General features: G+C 50.2%; 1 protein-coding gene and 1 pseudogene across 1 annotated transcript; both read right to left on the bottom strand.

Moving 5' to 3' along the window:
* Positions 1 to 461: 461 nt before the first annotated feature.
* Positions 462 to 8,047, bottom strand: ATP6AP1 (ATPase H+ transporting accessory protein 1). The gene is made up of 10 exons (XM_037056955.1): positions 7,836 to 8,047; positions 7,462 to 7,588; positions 5,091 to 5,165; positions 4,612 to 4,805; positions 4,050 to 4,090; positions 3,133 to 3,218; positions 2,473 to 2,711; positions 1,828 to 1,875; positions 1,507 to 1,741; positions 462 to 1,321 (listed from the first exon to the last, which is right to left on the bottom strand). Exons 1-10 carry the CDS (start codon positions 7,982 to 7,984, stop codon positions 1,112 to 1,114), a joined length of 1,404 nt encoding a protein of 467 aa, XP_036912850.1. The 5' UTR covers positions 7,985 to 8,047; the 3' UTR covers positions 462 to 1,111.
* A 3,614-nt stretch (positions 8,048 to 11,661) lies between these two features.
* LOC118994319 (cytochrome c oxidase subunit 7B, mitochondrial-like) lies at positions 11,662 to 11,890 on the bottom strand (annotated as a pseudogene).
* Between the last annotated feature and the right edge of the window lie 8,029 nt (positions 11,891 to 19,919).

Here is a 19,919-nt window from a genome sequence, read left to right as displayed (position 1 = left end):
TGAGAGGCCTGAGGGGAGTGAACCAGGGCGGGGAGGGCGGGGCAGCCCAATGGCAGGTGCTGCGGTTGAGGGATCCGTGCGCCCGGCCTCTGCGCTGCCCCGCCCTTCGGGATGCTTAGCGCGGCCCCCAGGGCCAGGCGCATGCCCCTGCGGTGGCAGGGGGCAGTCCCAAAGGGACCTGAGGGCTACTTTTGTCAGGTGCTCATCCCCCAGACGCTAACCACCCTGGCCCTTCGTGCCTGCGCACTGCAGCCCCTCCCTACCCTAGCCACTTAGGGGACCACCTTGTTAAAGACCCACTGCATCTGCCCTGGCTCCCTGAGGCAGTCCGTCGACCCCTACAGGCCTTCCCGCCTCCCCCTTAGCCTGACTTGGCTCCAGCTACATCTGCGCCTCTCAGGAAGCCCTGAGCCAAGTGCATCCCTCCTGTCCAGTACAGAAATGAGTGACAAGAGGCCGAAGCATGGCGACCCGTCTTTATTTTATTAGGAAGGAAACCCACAGAGCACCCCAGGGTCCTGCTAGGCATTCCCTGCAGGAGCTGCCAGAAACCCAGTGAGCACACCCAGCCCACCTGCCGTGGAGGTCCCTTCCTTCTCAGGCCACGGAAATAGACCCCAGAGTACTGCTTATTGTTAGCACATCACCAAAAACACCACCATCCAAGTGGGAGTTAAAAAGTACTTCCACCCCCCAACTCAGGGAACATCCAGCTCCTGGTTGCTGCAGGGAGCCCAATAAAGCCCGGGGAGGGAGCACTCGCTACACAAAAGCACTATAAACTGCAAGGGGTGATGGTGGAGACGTGAAAATAAATAAGGAGAACGGGGGGAGGCGGAAGGGGCTCTAGAATTCATGTCCCCTCCCCTCACAATCACCAAGCCTGGGAGATCTACTATCTACGTAGAATATGTACACCTGTTGACAGAGATGGGGTGGGCAGCCCCAGGAAAGTCCCTCAGAGGGTTGAACAGGAGCAAGACAGGCTGAGAGGAACTGGGGGTTCATGCTATGGTAGGAAGAGAAGGAAGTCCTTCAGTCCAGCATGCCTTGAGGTGAAAAAGTGACAACCTGTACACCATCACACCCTCAATCCCCAGTGGTCACAGGGTCACACAATCTGGGTCAAAGTGATGGTGGGGCCCTTGTGGTCATCAAAGCGGTCCATGGTCTTGAGGCTCAGGATCATGTGCAGGCCGTAGGTGAAGATGAAAAGCATGAATAAGGAAGTGAGCAGCCCCATCCAGATGCCCGGGGAGAAGAAGCCGGCACAGTCACTGGCATAGGAGAACTGCTCGCCTGTCACGTTGAAGGCCTGGATCTGGGGGATAGAAAGGACCACATGGCCCCACACTGAGGGAGGCCCAGTAAGGGATGAGGTTTTCAAGTTATTAAGCAGTACAAATCCATGGGATGGGAGCCCAAGCCCGAAGACCAGGCCTCCATTCCCTCCCCCCTCTACCAGGATCCTGCTACCTCCAGCCTGGGCTCCTCCCTGCTCCCTACCTGGAAGTCCTGAAGAGTCATATGCCAGAGAGAGGGCTGGGTGTTTCTGGGCACAAGGAGACTGCCCTCCTTGCTAAGAGTGCTGACGTACTGGCAGTGGAAGGAGTAGATGCTGGGCCCTGTGATCTGGGAGGCATTGAAGTAGACTACAGAGCCATTGCTGTGGATTTCAAGGCGCTCCATGGTAAACCAGTACCGGGCTGATACTGGGTAGAAGCGGTTTGCCAGAATGAACCTGGGGGAGGCCGCAGGGGTGTCAGGTTGCTGAGGAAGCCAGAGCCACACCAGTCCACCCACACCTTGACCGCTCCTCGGACTCACTTGAATGTCACCGTGGTACCAAAAAGTTGTTCATAGGTCAGCGAAAGCCTGCAGGACCAGAGTAAGAGGCAAGCTGTCAGGCTCTGAAAGGTCCTTGAGCATCTTAGATCAAGGTGCTCAAGCCTGCTCCTACCTAAGCTGCCTGGGTCCTCGTAGCCACCTGAAGAGGTGATGGCCCCACTTCACAGATGGGAAGACTGAGACCCTGTCACATTCTAGATCAGGAGCCAGTACATAGGCCACCTACCTCCAGCCCAGGGCTCCTTCCTCTGGCTCCCCTGAACCCACTGCCCCTCCTCCTTTCAGCTCCTCCTTGGGGTCGTTGAGGTGCCCAGGTTTGGCTTTGGGAGTGAGGGCGATCTCTCACCACACGGGGAGGGTATGGGAGCCCCAGAACTTGCTCAGGCCTGGTATGCACCATAGTGCAGTCTCCTTGAGGCTGCTCAAGGGGGAAGCATCAGGTTCCCAGGTGACTGGGCAGTATTAATAGCCAAGGTCCCAGTCAAGGACTAGAAGGCACAAGGAAACAGAACTCTGAGCAACTCTCACTTTGAGGGCCCTCCAATAGCCCCACCCCGTGACACCAGCAGCATTCCCACAGTGAACACATATACCCACCTACAATGAAAGGTATTTTGCCCTTACCCGGCAACAGAGTCATTCCAGAACGAGCCAGTCAGGTTGAGTTGCTGGACCCCAAATGTCTTGGGGGTCAGATCTTCCCAGCGTTCCCTATATGCCACTGAGAAGTTCTGGGCCCAGAACAGGATCCGTGGGGCAGTGTCATTATAACTCACAGGGGGGTGGATCACAGTTGACACTGCCCGTTTTTGCAGCAGCTGGCGACCTAGCCCTCCTGCCACCATGGCTACATCGCGGGCCACCTGCAGAAATAGCCCACAAGCCTTCTCTGAACGGCCCTGGGAACAGGCCCCAAATCAAGTGGCCTGCCCTCACTGTCTCCCTCTCCACCATCTGTAGTTCCACCGGTCACACTCAGAGGGCCTTCCTCCAGGAGGCTTCCTCCGGCTGGCCCCTCAGCCTTTGTGACACTCCCAACCCCTCCAACTTAGGAATACTCGGACTTACCGTCTGAGTATGCCAGCCCGTAAGACTGACAGGGCCCATGGAAAGCCACCTCAGGGAGGAGTAAGCAGGACTTTACAGTTCACGTTCCTCCCCCAGACATTGGCCTAGAGAGAAGCTTGCCCCTGCTGAGGCCCCTTGGAGCCTCACTCCCTCCGGGCCAACTCACCACGTGGCCTCTGCCCACCCCTCCCAGAGCCCCTGCAGCAGGGCACGTACCCTGGAAGGGCGGACCGCCGTGAGGGCTGCTGTGTACGGGACATCTTCAGACTTGAGCATGCTCAGTACTTGCCCAATGATCTCATCTGCGGGGCAATGGGGAGAACAGAGAACCAGGTCACAGGTGGACGCTCAGCAATGCTTCCCATGGCCTGTTAGAAACCATCTGACCCTCACAGGGCAGAAGCCAGCACAGGCAAGGTTGTGCCCTTTCACATACCACACAAGTACCCCCTCTTGATTGAGCACTGTGAGATCACCTCATGGAAGTGGGAACCACCAGATGTCTGCACTGTGAAGTCCCCCCACCCTCAGCAACTGGCATGTCCTCTGTAGTGGGACACTGAGACCCTTGAAAAGTCAGCTCCCCTCAACCTTCACTAGTGTTTTCACTTTCCATTGAGGATCCCTAACAGCAGCTGCTTCTCATCCTGCCCACCCCTAGCCCCGCTGGGACACCTGTGGCCTTGGCTGTCAACTCCCTAATGCCAAGCCCTACCTAAAGTGAATGAAAAACGACAAGGATATAAGAAACTCCAAACCCACCCCTAAAAGATTTCCAATGATCTTTCTACCAGGAATGACTGACTGTCCTTTATAGCAAAAAGAACAAAAGTCTTCAGAACTGCTTTTTAAAATGTTGTCCAAACTTTAGGATTCACGCTGCCTGAGCGGAAACTGCCTCCAAAGCTCCCGAATGGAGGACCCCTAGACAACAGGAAATCCCTGCCAGGAAGGGCCCAACTGAGGACGAGTGAGGCCTGAGAGCCAGCCTTTCCCTGGTTGGCTGCCAGTTGCTCCAAGAAGCAGGAGAGCTGCCCTGGGGTTGAGGAGGGGCTGAGGGGCTGTGGACCAGCTCTCTGTGGCCGAAGGCTGGATGAGGATAGAAAACGTGCACTCTTCCTGACTCTACTCACCATTGCCTGTGAGGACTTCCCTGGGTGCCATTAGACCCGAGCTATGGAAAAGACAGAGTGTTAGAGCTCCCACAACCCAGAGAGCTCTCCACCACCCCCAGCCACATCCCCTCTGCCCCTCTATCCTGCCCTCCACTCAATGCCACAATCCCTCCCTACTAGCCCCATTCAACCAGCACACTCTAGCTGGGAGCTCTAGGAGCCCTGCTTGCTTCTCCCTCTACATCTTTGCTCACCTCACGACCCTGCCCGGAATCCCTTGACCCCACTTTCACGGTCCCACTCATGTCCCTGCCACCTGCTGCGTGAAAGGGTCCTGGCTAGGTAAGATGGCTTCCTACCACCAGAGCCCATGTCCACCTTGTCTCTGGAGGCTTAGTTCAGTGCAGGGCACCAACTCCCGAGTCACGGCCCAGCCGGAGGCCCTTTCAGCCTTTTCTGGCCATACAGGGCACTTTTTGGAAGGGCTTCAAGGTTCTGAATGGGAGGACTGTCGTTGTTGATTCAGTTGTGCTACCAGAGCCCAGAGCCTGAAGGCTGGAGGCTGGAGGCTGGGCCATACCTGGCTGTGTAGGGCAAGCGGATGAGCAGCAAAGCCGGGAGGCTAGCATTGAGCTTTAGCTCCCGAAGGGTGGCCAGATCCACGTGCAAGGGGCTGGCCCCAAGCTTCTCCTGAAGGTAAGTGGTCAGAGTGCTGACTGCATACCAGTCAACAGCAGGAAGCACAAGAGAGGAGGGGGCCAAGTCCAGAGCATTCTGGGGACAGAGGACAGGTGGGGGATGAGTTAGCAAGGGACTAGTGGGCCTGAGCCAGCCTGGCAAACCGCTCTGGCAGCCCTCCTCTGACAAGCCACACCCACACCCACATAGGAGTCTCATTCAAGACCAGAAAGAAAACGTCCCACACCCCTGGCCCCTAATACTCAGGCCTTTCTACCCACAAAGCCAGCATCTCTGGTCCCTAAGCGGACAGTTCTTATTGTGCTCAGGGAGGGGGGCAGAACAACCCCCCATGATCCGCAGCTAGGAGAGGACTCTTACCTCCAGGTTAGAAAAGGTGCTGTCCTGCTTGTTCCCAAACACACCACCATACGCCGTGAAGTCCTCGATGCTCAGCTAGTAGGGAAACAGGGAAGATGGCCTCAGAGGGTGGGCCAGGGCCAGGGCAGGTGGCAGACACTTTCCCTGTGTGTTTGCAGGGCCCGCAAAATCTCATTTAGAGTCAGATTTGGTTTGGTCAAAAGAGCAAGCAAGGGTGAGTTGGGGTGGGGTGGGGATGGAAGGTTCTTTCTTTTCTTTAGCACCCTTCTTGCAGGGGGAGGGTTAGAAATCATGGAAGGCAGTCATGGGGTTGGGAGGAAATCTGTGGGCAGCTGACTTGTGGTAACCTCAGGAGTAAGAGTCAGCTGCCTGCCTGCAAGACAACAGGAACTGGGTAGGGAAGAGAGAAGCTAGGGGAAGGGACTAAAGGGGGCAGTTAGAAGCATTTACTGCATGCCCCCCACCCCTGCTAAACAGAAGTCAGAGAAAAAGGAGAACCCGCATACCAGTTGCAACAGCTATAGCCACCTATGTCCAGTCTGGATGAGACCTTTTTTAGAGAAGGGTGAGAAGTCTCCCACCCTACCAGCTTTCGGTGGAAGTGGAGAGACAAATGAAGATCTTGGAACATGCTAGAGAAAGTACTTAAGTCTCTCCTGACCACAGTAACCCCGACGCCCATCCCTTTTCCTCTGCAACCTAGAGATGTCCTTCAACTCCCACCCTCCTCCCCAACTCCCAGCTTCCTCTGGCTTTTCCCAGTTAGGCCCGGAGGTGATCTTAAACAGCTTCTCTAACCTCATTCTGTTTAGTATACACACTTGCCCAGCCTCCTCTCCCTCCAGGCCAGGAATCCTGACCTTGTTTGGACACCTGGGCTCTCCTTCTGAAAGCCTAGAAACTGCCACTATTTCCTTATGCCACTCCCTGCTTGAAATAACCCAAGGCTCCCTACCGCACTTAGAACTGCAACCAACCCATTCCTCCTCCTCTCCGGGCTACCTGGCTCGCCAGCTCCTACCCCTTCTCTCACTCTCTGTATTCCAGTGACACCAGCTCTTCATGGAGTCACCAAGAGCACTCCTTGTCCGGGGCCTTTGCACCTGCTGTTCAAACCCTCTGCCAGGAACGCTCAGATACCACCTCCTCACTGAGCCCCCGCCCAATCACTTTTATCTTACACAACCTTGCCAGTCACTCTCCCCTTGGCCTGCTTCTTTTTTCTGTAAACACTGTAACACTGACATTATATAAGAACTTAGCATTTACTTGTCACCCTCACATGAATGTCAGCTTCCTCAGGGTGAGGGCATGGGTGTCCCCAACACTTAGTAACTGGTACAGAGTAGGCGGTTCATATTTGGCCGGTGGATGAATGCCTTAAGGCAGGGATCCAGGAAGATGTCTTACATGGATATTGAGAGCTGCTCCTCAGAGCCCTCTGATGAGGGGGTATTTTCATTTCACAGATGCAGAAACTGGCATTCGGAGATGATTCCCAAGACTGTTAAGTAGTAGAACTGGAACTGAGTTCCAGTCTGACTACATCATTTACCACCTCCTGGAAGGACTACAGGAGAGCATGACTGCCACAACCTGCCCACAGAGTGACAGAGCAAGACTTACAGGGGGCATGAGCCATACAGGCTACGAACAAGGAAGGGACAAGCAGAGGCTCGATAACTTCCCAAACCTACACTGCCCTAGAATCTTCTCACGATCTAAATGCTTGGCTTGGGAGCAGAGGGATTCAAATGGGAGAGGAAACAGTGTGCCAATTATGAGCACAAACTGGAGGGGCAGGGGGACGACATCTGACAGACTCAGGCCAGGACCGATTGTGCTGTGCAAAAACCAACCAATCATTGCACTCCTACAAGCCGTAGTTTCCCTGTCAGTAAAGCCAAGATAATGCCATCAGCTTAGCACAGTGCATAGGAAGCACTCAGTAAGTGATCATTTTGAAATTTCTACTATGATCATTATGATTAGAATCACAACTCTGCCACCCATTAGCTATGTGACCTTGAGCCAGTCACTTCCCCTCCTTGGGCATTTGTCTTCTCATCTGTAAAGAGGGTCAATAATCCCCACCGTACAGAGTAGGTCAGATCAGTGCATGGTATTCTGTAGACATCTGGCCTCTGACCACTTGCTTCCCCCAATCAAGTTGATGCAATTTCTGGGGCCCCCACTATTCCCATTGAACCTTCTTCCCCTACAGGCCTTCCTTCCCAAGAGAGGAGCCACACCTCCCTGCAGTTGGGACAAGGTCACTGAAGCTTCCCTTAGGGGATGGGCTTCACTGTCCTGGGGCGGGGGGCCTGCCTGCTTCCTGATGACCGAGGGAGAGAGGGCTGGGGCGGCGCACCTTGTCCTGCAGGAACAACAGCACATTGCGGGGGCCCAGCTCCAGGGCGGGGTCTAAGTAAGTAGAGAGCTGCAAGTCGCTGGTGATGTGGCCCTCATGGGTGTCGGTCGCAGGAGCCCACAAGTCCCTGCCAGTGGACAGAAGAGGTGCTGTCAAGCGAGAGTGCATGGCTTGAAATTTAAAGCCCGTGAGCTCCCACCTTGATGCGTGGGTCTGGGAGCTCTGACCCGGCCGATTTGCTATGGGCCGTCGAGCAAGGGACAGTCCCCCGTGGGCCTTGCAGCTTCTCGCCGAGTACAGTCAAGAGTCGAGCGAGGGTACTCTAGCCCTTACCGTGCGCAGCGCGGCCCGCCCCAGCCCACCATTCCGCTCACCGATCACTCGACCACAGCACCAGCGGCACCTGCTGCTCCGTCGCTGCCGCCGCCGCCGCCACCAGCAACAGTGACAACAACCTCATTTGCGAGAACGCCGGGGACCGCCTTGTCCCCTGCCGCACGCAAGCTGCCACCGTCGCCGCCATCACAGGTTCAACCTCCACAGCCTCGGCCACCACCGCCGCCACGGATCAGGTGACCACCATCCCCGCCCGAGCTCCGCCCTGCACCACCATTGGCCGGAGCACAGGCCTGGGCCCAGAGCCACAGAAGATTGAATAAAGCTTATGCCACTCACAGACGCTCCTTTTCACTGATTGGCCATACGTGTCTCCAGGCGCGCATGCTCCTTGTAGGAAAGGGAACAGGGTCGAGCTCAGCCTGTTTCCTACGCCGCCCTGCGGATGGCAGCTCGCACCTACCGGACAGGTGGGGCGAGGCTAGTGGGGGGCCAGGGCGGGCTTCCGTTCTCCAGGTCCCCACACCCACAACTTCGCCCATGTTTTAATCTTTCTGCTTAAAATTTCAAAAGTGGAGCGCCTGGAAGGGACATGGAAGCGCCGCACCCTTTCTCCATATTTTGCCCTGTGCATCTCTTCATCTGGCTCTTCCTGAGTTGCACAAGAGGGGTGGTGCTGGCAATTCAGATGTGCCAAAGAGAAACCGTAAAATACTTCCTTCAAGTGAAAAGCTTCTATATAGAAGAATTGTTGGAATGATCTTTGTGTACAAGAGTTCCAAAGTTGCTGGAAAGCGGAAACTACTTTCAAACTTCACTTCTGCACAAGTGGAGTGATACAAGCTTTGTCTGTAGAGGACAGTGAATAGCATTGAAAAGGAAGATGCTCGCCTTCCTGCTCAGCCCGCATGATTTTCTCCAGTGCCAAATGCCTGCAAGTCACAGCTTTCACCACATTTTCTCCAGCTCACAATTCACATAGCAGCAGTGTGTACGAGAGCCCCAGACAACTCAAGTCTGCACCCCAGCCCAGTTCACCGCTTCCCGCACCATCTATCTCCTCAGCCCTTAGCCCTGGAAGTACACATGCAGGAGGTCCTGTGGGGCTGGCTGCCCAGAGCCACTGCGGCTCAGATCGTACACAAGTGTGCTGAGTTCCCGCAGAAGAGGGCCTCTCCAGCTCCTGGTTATAGCAGTGCCTGCAGCTGTGCCCCAAGTTCCTCTGCATGGCCACCTGTCTGTGTGTGCACCCATCAGCCACAGCTTGCTTGGTCTCCAAAGAGTTATTCCTGCAGTTCTGGTAACTGTGAATCAACTCTGGCTTGGGCAACCCAGTGAACTTCTGTACCATCCAGAGGGCTGAAACTACATCTTTTAATGAGAGCCCACCCTTCCAAGGAAGTTTGTCCTTCCCTGGGTATACCCCCTTTAGAGTTTGCTGTGTACCTTTAGAGTTACTCTCCTATTATTGCTTAATAATTTTTATTTTAAAACACCTTTAAAAAAGTATTTCTTGACCTTAGAAAGAGAGGAAAGGAGAGAGAGAGAAAGTGTGCCTCCAGTACTTGCCATGACCAGGGACTGAACCCCTAACCTAGGTATGTGCTCTGCCCAGGAATCGAACCCACGATCTTCCAGTGCATGGGATGCTGCTCCAACCAACTGAACCACACCTGCCAGGACTTAATAATTTTTTAAAATATTTTATTTATTTATCTTTAGAGGGGAAGGGAAGGAGAGAGGAAGGACACATCAATGTATGGTTGCTTCTCGTGCATCCCCTGCAGGGAAAGGGCCCCTGCCGGAAACTGGCCTGCAACCCAAGCATGTGCCCTGACTGGGAATTGAACTGCGATCGTCTGGTTCGCAGGCCCGCGCTCAATCCACTGAGCTACACCAGCCAGGGCCTAGGACTTAATAATTTTTACATTAAACATCCCGTATTTAAATCACTGTGTGTTGGTAGACCATTTCCCCTGTATTTCTTGGCATGCCTGCACAGTTGTGGTCTGTGCTTATCAAGAAAATTGATAAGCTATGATAAATATCTCTCCCTTCCTGGAAACATTCTAGGATCATTGAAAATTTCCTTCTTCTTTCTAGATACTTGCTTTTAGCTTACATTTAGGGTAATAAACCTGAAGATGGCTTCCCCCTCCCTACAGAGGATTTGTTTCATTCCAGAGTAAAGATGAGTGTGTGTGTGTGTGTGTGTGTGTGTGTGCATCTTGGACAGCAGATGTGTCAGAAATGCTGCGTAGCTCCCAGTGTCATAATTTCAGGGTTCCTCACCTGTGGGTACAACTCTGCTACATGTGCAAGGTAATTAGCACTGAAATGTTATATGAGTAATAAACTCTGTTCTATAAAAAAATGATAAAAGTGCTTTCTTTTTCCTGCAGATGGACCCTCTGTAGGGAGACAAGAGGGCCCAGGATAGCGTCCAGAGGAACACCAGGAATTATAACGAGCAGGGAGGAAGAGGATCCAGGAGAGAAATTGCAGGAGCGCCAAAGAGAAGGGGAAAACCAGGGAGAAGCTGGGTTTCAAGGACACAGTGATTAACAAAGTCAGTGTCAACTGCTGCCAGGAAGCAGGTAAGATGAGGACAGAGAACTCTTCCTTGGACTTAGCAATAACTAGAGACTTTGGTAAGAGGGATGGCAGTGTGAGGAAATACAGACATGGTATACAATAGTTCTTTCTCAATATTTACCTTAAAGAGAGGAAAGAGGCAGAGTGACAGAGCTAAAGTCAGAAGATGAGAGACACTGCCTCAGATGAATTGGGACACTTTCACCTTTTTCTGTGCCTTTTTTTTTTTATCTCTCAGATTGGTGACCAGTAGAAACAAACAAACAAACACCCTGATAACTGTAGCCAAATATCGAACGCTCATTAAGGATAGGTACATCAATTTACTTGGGAGGAAGTGAACTGATGTCTGTAGCTTCATCTGGAATGCACCAAAAATGAAATGAAGAGCCCTGGCTGGTGTAGCTCAGTGGACTGAACACGGGCCTGTGAACCAGAGGATCGTGGTTCAATTCCCAGTCAGGGCACATGCCTGGGTTGCAGGCCAGGTCCCAGCAGGGGACATGCAAGAGGCGACCAAACACTGATGTTTCTCTCCTTCTCTTCCCCTCTAAAGATAAATAAATAAGATCTTTTAAAAAATGAAGAGGAGTGTTGGTACAGAGATAGGTGTGTGATAGAGCAATGATAGTGAGAGAGAAAGAAAGAAACGTTGATGTGAGAGGGAAACATCAATCGGTTGCCTGCTGTACGTGCCCCAGCTGGGGATCAAACCTGGAACCTAGGTACGCCCTGATCCGGATCGAACCCGCAACCTTTTGGTGCACGGATGATACTCCAACCAATTGAGCAACCCAGCCATAGCACCATAAGCTTTTTTGACATTGCTACATATGTACTGGGTTGAATGGTATCCCCCTAAAATTCACATCCATCTAAAACTGGTAAATATAACCTAATTTGGAAATAGGATCTTTGCAGATGTAATCAAGATGAGGCCGTGCTAGATTAGAGTGTTGTCCTTATAACAAGAGGGTAATTTGGGCACAGACATACAGGGAAGAAGGCCAACTGATGATGGTGGAGACAGATTAGTGATGCAGCTACGAACCAAGGAACTCCTGGAGCCACCAGCAGCTGAAATGGGCAAGGAAGCGATCTTCCCCAGAGCTTTTAGAGGGAGCAGGCCCTGTTGATGCTTTTTTTGAAGGTTGCAAATGTACTTTTTGTCTTCAATCATGCCATAGTTTAATGGGTACACAGTGCTTCCACTTGGCATCAATGATGAGTTGGTTTTGAGACAATCAATTACTATAACAACTGGAATGATTACTGATCTCGCCATTCCTTTGGGGTGACTGCCACCAGGGGACAGTTTCCATTCTACTCCAGTTCGTGTTGCTCTTTATGTCTGTGCAGCAGCACAGAAGGCGTTACCACACTTGTGGTGGAAATCAGGTGGCAGTTTCTGGGTGACCTGCCTTGCCATTATTTGCTGAATGCCACGGACTGGGAGATGACTTGATGTGTTTTTGGCTCATGGAAACATCGTGAGGCTGAAGACAGGGCTGCAGCAACTATAGCTGCTGGTTTGTTGGCACTTCGCATCTGGTACCCTTGTGAAGAACCCCTGCTGACACTTTGATTTTGGGCTTCTAGCCTCCAGAACAGGGGGAGAATACATTTCTGTTGTTTTCAGCTGCTCGGTTTGTGGTATTGTCACAGCAGCCCTAGGAAACTAGTATCCCGTGTGGTTGACATTTAAAATAATGTTTTATTTATTTGTTTATTTTTAGAGAGAGGAGAAGGGAGGGAGAAAGAGAGGGAGAGAAACATTGATGTGCAAGAGAAACACTGAATGGTTGCCTCTCACATGCCCCCAGCTGGGAATCTGGCCCAAAACCCAGGTATTTTGCCATGTTTAATGTGCACCCACAGTTTTAGCATGAGTGGACATTATACACAGGTATTAGTACTACCCATGTATAATGTGCATCCTTATTTTTCCCTCAAAATTTTGGGCAAAACAGTGTGCCTTATACATGGCAAAATACAGTATGTGCCCTGACCCCCTGACCGGGAATCGAACCTGCGACCTTCCATCTGCAGGACAATGCTCAAGCCACTGCAGGAAGGTGTACCAGAAGGAGGGGCTGCACACAGGGGCCACCAGGCCATGTACACAATGGCTCCCTCCCCGCTTCGCGTGGCTGACAGTCCACTGATCACCTCCACCTGTCAGAGAAACTGCTTTCCAAGATTCTGGTTGTCACACCTGTGGCTTGGATGAGGATGGTGGCAACTGAGCTGGAGAGAGGAGGTGAGCTTCACATGACGTGGCCAAGAAAGAAGGTGGCTGGGGACTGAGAGATGAAGTCAGTTGAGAACAGATAAGTTTGCATTGTTTGTGGGGCCTTTGAGATATTATGAATTGTTCCCTGGCTGGTATGGCTCAGTGGATTGAGCGCAGGCCTGCGAACTAAGGGACCGCAGTTCGACTCCTAGTCAGGGCACATGCCTGGGTTGCGGACCTGTTCCCAGTGGAGGATGCATGAGAGGCAACCATGCATTGATGTTTCTCTTCATCTCTCCTTCCCTTCCCCTCTAAAGATAAATGAGTAAAATCTTTTAAAAAAGAGATATTCTGAATTGTATGATATTTGGTCCTCTCTACAGTTCCTGGCTCACAGTTCCCCAGATCTTTGGAACTTTCTGTGTTGAGAGTGGTCTAGGTGTCTTTGTTAGGTTAATGAAGTGACTTTGAAAAGCACCTAAGGATGGTGGAGCCAACCATGTAATTAGAGGGCTGGAACTTTCAGTCCCACCCCCTGACATCGGGGGAAGGGAGAGAGGCTAAAGGTTGAGTTCAGTTGCCAATGACCAATGATTTAGTCAATCTTGACTATGTAATAAAGTTCCATAAAAACCCAGGAGGGCAGCTAATAAAACAATAATCCAGTAGGTAATGTGTTTCTCAGAGTTCTGTGAGTTGTTCTAGCAAGTTAATTGAACCCAAGGAGGGGTTCTTTGGAACCACTAGTCAATCAGAAACAGATGAGAGCCTGAGCTTGCAACTGGCATTTGAAGTGGAGGGTGATCTTGTGGGACTCAGCCCTCAACCTGTGGATCTGATTCTCAGTCCAGGTAGATAGTGTCAGGATTGACTTGAACTCTGCCCTGGCTGGTGTGGTTCAGTGGATTGAGCACTGGCCTACAAACCAAAGGGTTACCAGCTCGATTTTCAGTGTGGGGCACACGCCTGGGTTTCGGGCCAGGGTTGTGCAAGAGGCAACCACACATTAGTGGTTCTCTCTCCCTTTCTGCCTCCCTTCTCCTCTCTAAAAATAAATAAAATATTTTAAAGAAAGATTGAGTTGGATTCTCAGACACCCTGCTGGTATCCAAGAATTGCCTGTTGGTGTGGGGAAGCCTCCATACGTCACTGGAATTGGATCCAGAAACTCCATTCAGGTCCTCAAGTGGCAATGTCCAGGCCAGCTGAGGGGTGAAGTCTGCCCTGGAGTTTACTGTAGCCCCAGAGGCCCAGGAGGAGGTCTGGTTTGTATTTCAGAGGCCTGATCTGGCTGTGGTGAGCAGAACATGATGAGAGGGGATAAAAGTGGCACCAGGAGACTTGCCATTTCTGGGAGAGAAATGACAGGAGCGTGGCCGTGGTAATGGGGGGCAGAGAGAGAGGGCCAAAGAGACTGCGCAAGTCAGTGCCTCAGTATTGATTTGAGACTGAGGTTTGACCAGGTGGCATGATGGCGGGACAGGGGCAGGGGCAGGGGCCCTGGGAGAAGTGAGAAGTCAGAAAAAGAGCAGCCAACGGGTGGGGAAAGGCTTGCTCTTGCTGCATCCCTGGGCCTCAATCACATTTCCTCAGTCGGTAGCTCTAGAGAGCCCGCTTGGGCTGGTAAAGGAAACAAGGGTGGCAAACAAGGGCACTACGATGTGAAATCCTCTGGGCCCAGCACTGGCAAGGGGCACATTTGAGGAAGAAAGTTCTGTAACAGTGCTGCAGGAGTTGAAGCTGTCCTGAGAAGGGACAGAGGCCCTGCAGGCCAGGAAAATGGTGAGACGGAGTGACAAGGGGAGCTGAGGGCCATGGGCAAACCTAGGAACACAAATGACATCATTTAAATAGTTTCAAGGCAAAGACCTTCTCTCAAGCCTGATCTTGGTGGTCAGAGGTCTCTCACTGGAATGCTTCCATCCCAGGGGGAGTAAACTCATTGGTGGTAGCTTTTATTCTTCCCTGAGTTGGGGGAGGTCCCTGGAGTGTGACCCTCAGCGCTTCCTGAAGCACTTGCTATGGCCAGACAGTCAGACTCAGACTCAGACCCCAGTCCCCAAGTTCACGTTCTGGGTGATGGATATTCAGGAGGGGGACGCACTGGGCTGGAAGGGAGGCACAAAGAGAGGCCCCCACCTGAAGCTGCTTTGACCACAAGGTGACATTTAAGCCGAGTCATTCACCAAGTGATGACAGCACCTATAAGCGCCTTCCTGCCTCCCCACTCCCTCGGAAGTAAGTGCTAGACTAACTAGGGTGTTTATCATTCACTCTTTTTTTTTTCATAGTAGATTGACCACTTGTGTATGTGCCCCTAAACTGTCTAATGCTTAGTCTGCTCATACTTGAGCTTGATAAAATGTCATCGTACTGTCCTGTCCATAGTGCAATGCAAGGAACACGGGTAGCATCGTACCACTGCTGCGTAACCCAGTGTGTGAGCCTTCCACGACTGTGCTCCCTTCTCCTGCTTGCAGATGCAGGGGCTGCTTCCCCTTGTTCCCGCTGTTTGCCAAGAGGCCCTTTGTGACCTGGGAATGCAAGTTGTCTCAAGTACCAAGAAAGATTGCATCATTGTTCACAATTATTCAGTCTCCCCCTTCTCTTTAAGAGCAATCCTCCTTGCTCATTGCCAGGCAGCAGACAAACTAGCAGTGCCAGTTTAAAAAAAGATTTTATTTATTTATTTTTAGAGAGGGGAAGGGAAGGAGAAAGAAAAGAGGGAGACATTGGTGTGAGATGTGATGTGAGAGAGATACATCAATCTGATCGGTTGCCTCTCACACGCCCCCAACTGGGATTCTGGCTTGCAACCCAGGCATGTGTCCTGACTGGGAATCCAACCGGTGACCATTGGGTTCACAGGTCAGCACTCAATCCAGGGAGCCACACCAGCCAGGACTGAAAGTGCCAGTTTTAAGGATGCCCCACCGTAGCTGTAATCCGGGGCCACTGTAGAAGTCTTTCAACACTGGAGAAACAAGTGATCGGGTACTGAAACATGAGTGGGGAAACCTGCAGACCACACATTGCGCTGGCTGTGAGAAAGAAGCAAAGGGCCAGGGAGGGGGCCACCACCTTACTCCTGCGTTCCAAATTGCCTGAGTGCATCTCCGAAGCAAGGTGAAACCCACACCCAGAGCCTACTCACCCCGACCCCCTGGCAGCCCTTCCCAGGCTTGCCTTCTCCGCACGCTCCTGGCTCCTGCTCACACACTGGCCCTACCCACATGCTGACCAAAAGAGGCCAGAAAAGTTCATAAAACAAAGGTGTGCAGTGCAATGACTTCTCAAAGCAAACATTGCCTTAGCATCACCCAGGTCAAAAACGGGAACTTCTGCACTCCAATAGCCCCTCCCACTTCCCCTCCCATCGCTTCTCTCTCCCTTCCAGCAAGCAAACTGACCATGAACCTGATTTTATTGATAATCACTTTGGTGTCTGTGATTTTTGTAGGCATCAGTTTGGGCTGCGGTAGCAGAATACCACAGACTGGATGGCTCGTAAATACCAGAAGTTTATTGCTTACAGTTCTGGAGGCTGAAATCTGAGAGCAGGGCGCCATCAGGGTCAGAGGAGAGCCCTCTTCCAGGTTGAAGACCTATGGTTGTATCCTTACTTGGCAGAAGGGGTGAGGTAAGCTCTCCAGAGGGTCTTTTATAGGGTACTAATGCCATCATGAGGGCTCCACCCTCGTGACCTGAGCATCTCCCATAGGCCCTACCTCCTACTACCATTAGGGTATTTGGTTTCAACATTTGAACTTGATGGGGGGACACAAACATACAGACTGTAGTACCGGTTAAGCATGGATTGCTAAATATGGTTTTCTTTGGTCTATTCTGGGACCTTGTATAAATGGAGTTCTTCAGTATTATATTTTGTGTCTAGATTCTCTGCTCAAGATTGAGAGGCTAATGCATTACTGCGTAGCATTCCCCTGATAAATTTTCTGCCAGTCATTGAACACTTCCACTGTTGAGGAACAGTTGAGTGCTTCCTGCTTTGGCTGGTATGGCTAACGGCGCTGTGAACAATTACGTGTCTGTCTTGTGGTGCACCTGCAAGTGCATGTCAGTGAAATTGCTAGGTAATAGGGTATCTGTACTGGGTTAAGAGTGTCCCTCAAAAATTCATGTCCACCTAGAACCATCAGAATGTGACTAGCGCTCTGGCTGGTGAGGCTCAGTGGATTGAGCACTGGCCTGTGAACCAAAGGGTCGCTGGTTCAATTCCCAGTCAGGGTACATGCCTGGGTTGCAGGCCAGGTCTCCATCTGGGGCCACATGAGAGGCAACCATGCATTAATGTTTCACTCCTCTCTTTCTCTGTCCCTTCCCCCTCTTTAAAAATAAAGAGACAAAGTCTTTAAAAAAATAAATGACTTTATTTTGAAATGGGGTCTTTGCAAATATAATTAGTTAAGATGAGGTCATTAGAGCGAGCCCTAATTCAATGACTGGTGTCTTTATAAGAAGAGAAAAAGAGGCAGACACAGAGAGGGAGAAGCCATATGAAGTTGCAGGCAGAGATTAGAGTGATGTTCCTACAAGCTAGGGAACACCGAGGATTGCTGACTACCACCTAGGAGAGGGGCATGGAACAGATTTGCCCTCAGAGCCCTCAGAAGGAACCAGCCCTGCCCACACCTTGATCTTGGACTTCTGGCCTCCAGAACTGGAAAAGAATAAATCTCTGTTGTTTTACTTTTTAAAAAAAGATTTCATTTATTTTTAAAGAGAGGGGAAGGGAGGGAGAAGAAGAAGGAGAGCAACATCAATATGTGGTTACCTCTTGAGCACCCCTGAATGGGAATCTGGCTCGAAACCCAGGCATGTGCCCTGACTGGGAATTGAACCCGTGACCCGGCACTCAATCTACTGAGCCACACCAGCCAGAGCCAAATCTCTGTTGTTTTAAACTCGCCAGTTTATGGTGCTTTGTTACTGTAACTACAGGAAATGCATTATATATGTATTATATATATAATATATAACAAATATATAATATATATTATATAATATATTATATAATTTATTATATATAATAAATGTATTGTGATGTAACATATTATATATATATTTAGCTCTGCTATTTGTGTTTCCTCTTCTGTGAAATGCCTGCTCACATCAATCTTCCCATTTTTCTATTGGATTATCTTTTTCTTATTGAGTTGTAGGAGTGCTTTATATGTTCTGAGTATGAGCTCTGCATTGGTTATATGTATTATAAATCTCTTCCACTCTGTGGCTTTCCTTTTCACTTTCTTAATGATGCCATCTTTTTTGTTTTTTAAAGATTTTATTCATTTGTTTTCAGAGAGAGTGGAAGAGAGGGAGCGATACATCACTGTGAGAGAGGAGCACCGACTGGTTGTCTCCCATATGCTCCCCTATCTGGAACCAAACATGCAACCCAGGCATGTGTCTTCTGATGAACAGAACTTGTTAATTTTAATGTAGTCAGATGGACCATTTTTTTCTTTATGGTTAATATTTTTTGTCCTGTTTAGGAAACCTTTCCTTGCCTCCAAGATTATGGGAATATTTGTGTATATTATCTTCTAAATGTTGTCTTTTCAGACTTTTATATATGATGTAAGGTAGCAGTCAGGTTGCTCCTCTTCCAGAGAGATCTACAGTTGTCTCAGTACCGTTTATTGAGATGAACACCCTTTACCCACTGTCTGGAAATGCTGCTTTTTTTCGTATAACAAGTATCCATGGCTGTGGGTTACTTTCTGGACTCTATTCTACCCCACTGGTCAATTTGTCCATCTAATACCATACCATCTTAATTACTATGGCTTCATAATAAACCTTAATTCCCGGTAAGTCAGATCCTCCCACCATGTTATTTTTTTTCTTTTTCCTTTTCTTTCTGCAGTGCCACTTTTCTTCTTTTAAGATTTTATTCATTTATCTTTAGAGGGTAAGGGAAAGAGAGAGGGAGAGAGATATCAATGTATGGTTGCCTCTCATGTGTCCCCTGCAACCCATTGAACTGACCTGCAGCCCAGGCATGTGCCCTGAATGGGAATCAAACCGTGATCATGGGGTTCGCAGGCCCGCACTCAATCCACTGAGCTACACCAGCCAGGGCCCACCATGTTATTCTTTTTCAAGAGGCTCTTTGTGTGCTGATTGCAGCAGGGGAGGAGGGAAGAGGACATAGCGGGGATAAATGGTAACAGGAAAAATATTTTTTTTAAAAAGAGACTCTCCGTGGGCTATGGTGTTTTTATATAACTTTTAGAATCAGCTTGTTAGATTGATCAGATTATTTGCTTTTAAGTGGAGATTTTTCTTCTTTTTTTAAAGATTTTATTTATTTAGGCCTGGCTGGTGTAGCTCAGTGGATTGAGCATGGGCCTGCGAACCAGATGATCGCAGTTCAGTTCCCAGTCAGGGCACATGCCTGGGTTGCAGGCCAGTTCCCGGCAGGGGACCCACAAGAGGCAACCATACACTGATATTTCTCTCCCTCTGTCCTTCCCTTCCCCTCTGAAGATAAATAAATAAAATCTTTTTAAAAAAGATTTTATTTATTTACTTTTAGAGAGGAAGGGAGAGAGAAAGTGAGAGACAGAAATATCAATGTGTGCCTGCCTCTCGAGCGCCCCCCAGTACTGGAGACCCAGCCTGCAACCCAGGCATGTGCCCTGACTGGGAAGAAAAAACCAGCGAGCCTTTGCTTCACAGGCTGGCACTCAATCCACTGAGCCACACCAGCCAGGGCTGATCAGATTATTTTTAAGAGCCTGATTGAATTATTTGAAATTGTGGTAAAATATATACAACAAAAAAATGTATCATTATAGTATTTTTTAAAGACTTTATTTATTTATTTACTTATTTATTTGAGAGGGGGGAGGGAGGAAGAGAAAGTGAGAAAGAAACATCAATTTGTTGTTCCACTTATTTTATTTTTTTAATATTTTATTTATTTATCTCTAGAGGGTAAGGGAAGGAGAGAGGGAGAGAAATATCAATGTGTGGTTGCCTCTCGTGCATCCCCTGCTGGGAACTGGCCTGCAGCCCAGGCATGTGCCCTGACTGGGAATTGAACCGTGATCCTTTGGTTCACAGGCCTGCACTCAATCCACTGAGCTACCCCAGCCAGGGCTCGTTCAACTTATTTATACATTTATTGGTTGTCTGTTATATGTGCCTTGACTGGAGATCAAACCCGCAACCCTGGTGTATCGGAATGATGTTCCAGCCGAGCTACCTGGCCAGGGCCAAAGCCATTTAGTCATTTTTCACTATAAAATTTTATATTGTAGTAAGA

The sequence above is a fragment of the Sturnira hondurensis genome, unplaced genomic scaffold (assembly GCF_014824575.4).
Source record: "Sturnira hondurensis isolate 20B ecotype Veracruz unplaced genomic scaffold, ASM1482457v3 Scaffold0009229, whole genome shotgun sequence".
NCBI lineage: Eukaryota > Metazoa > Chordata > Mammalia > Chiroptera > Phyllostomidae > Sturnira > Sturnira hondurensis.
The sequence above is the reverse complement of the archived record's forward strand: the minus strand, read 5'-3'. Positions and strand labels throughout refer to the sequence as shown.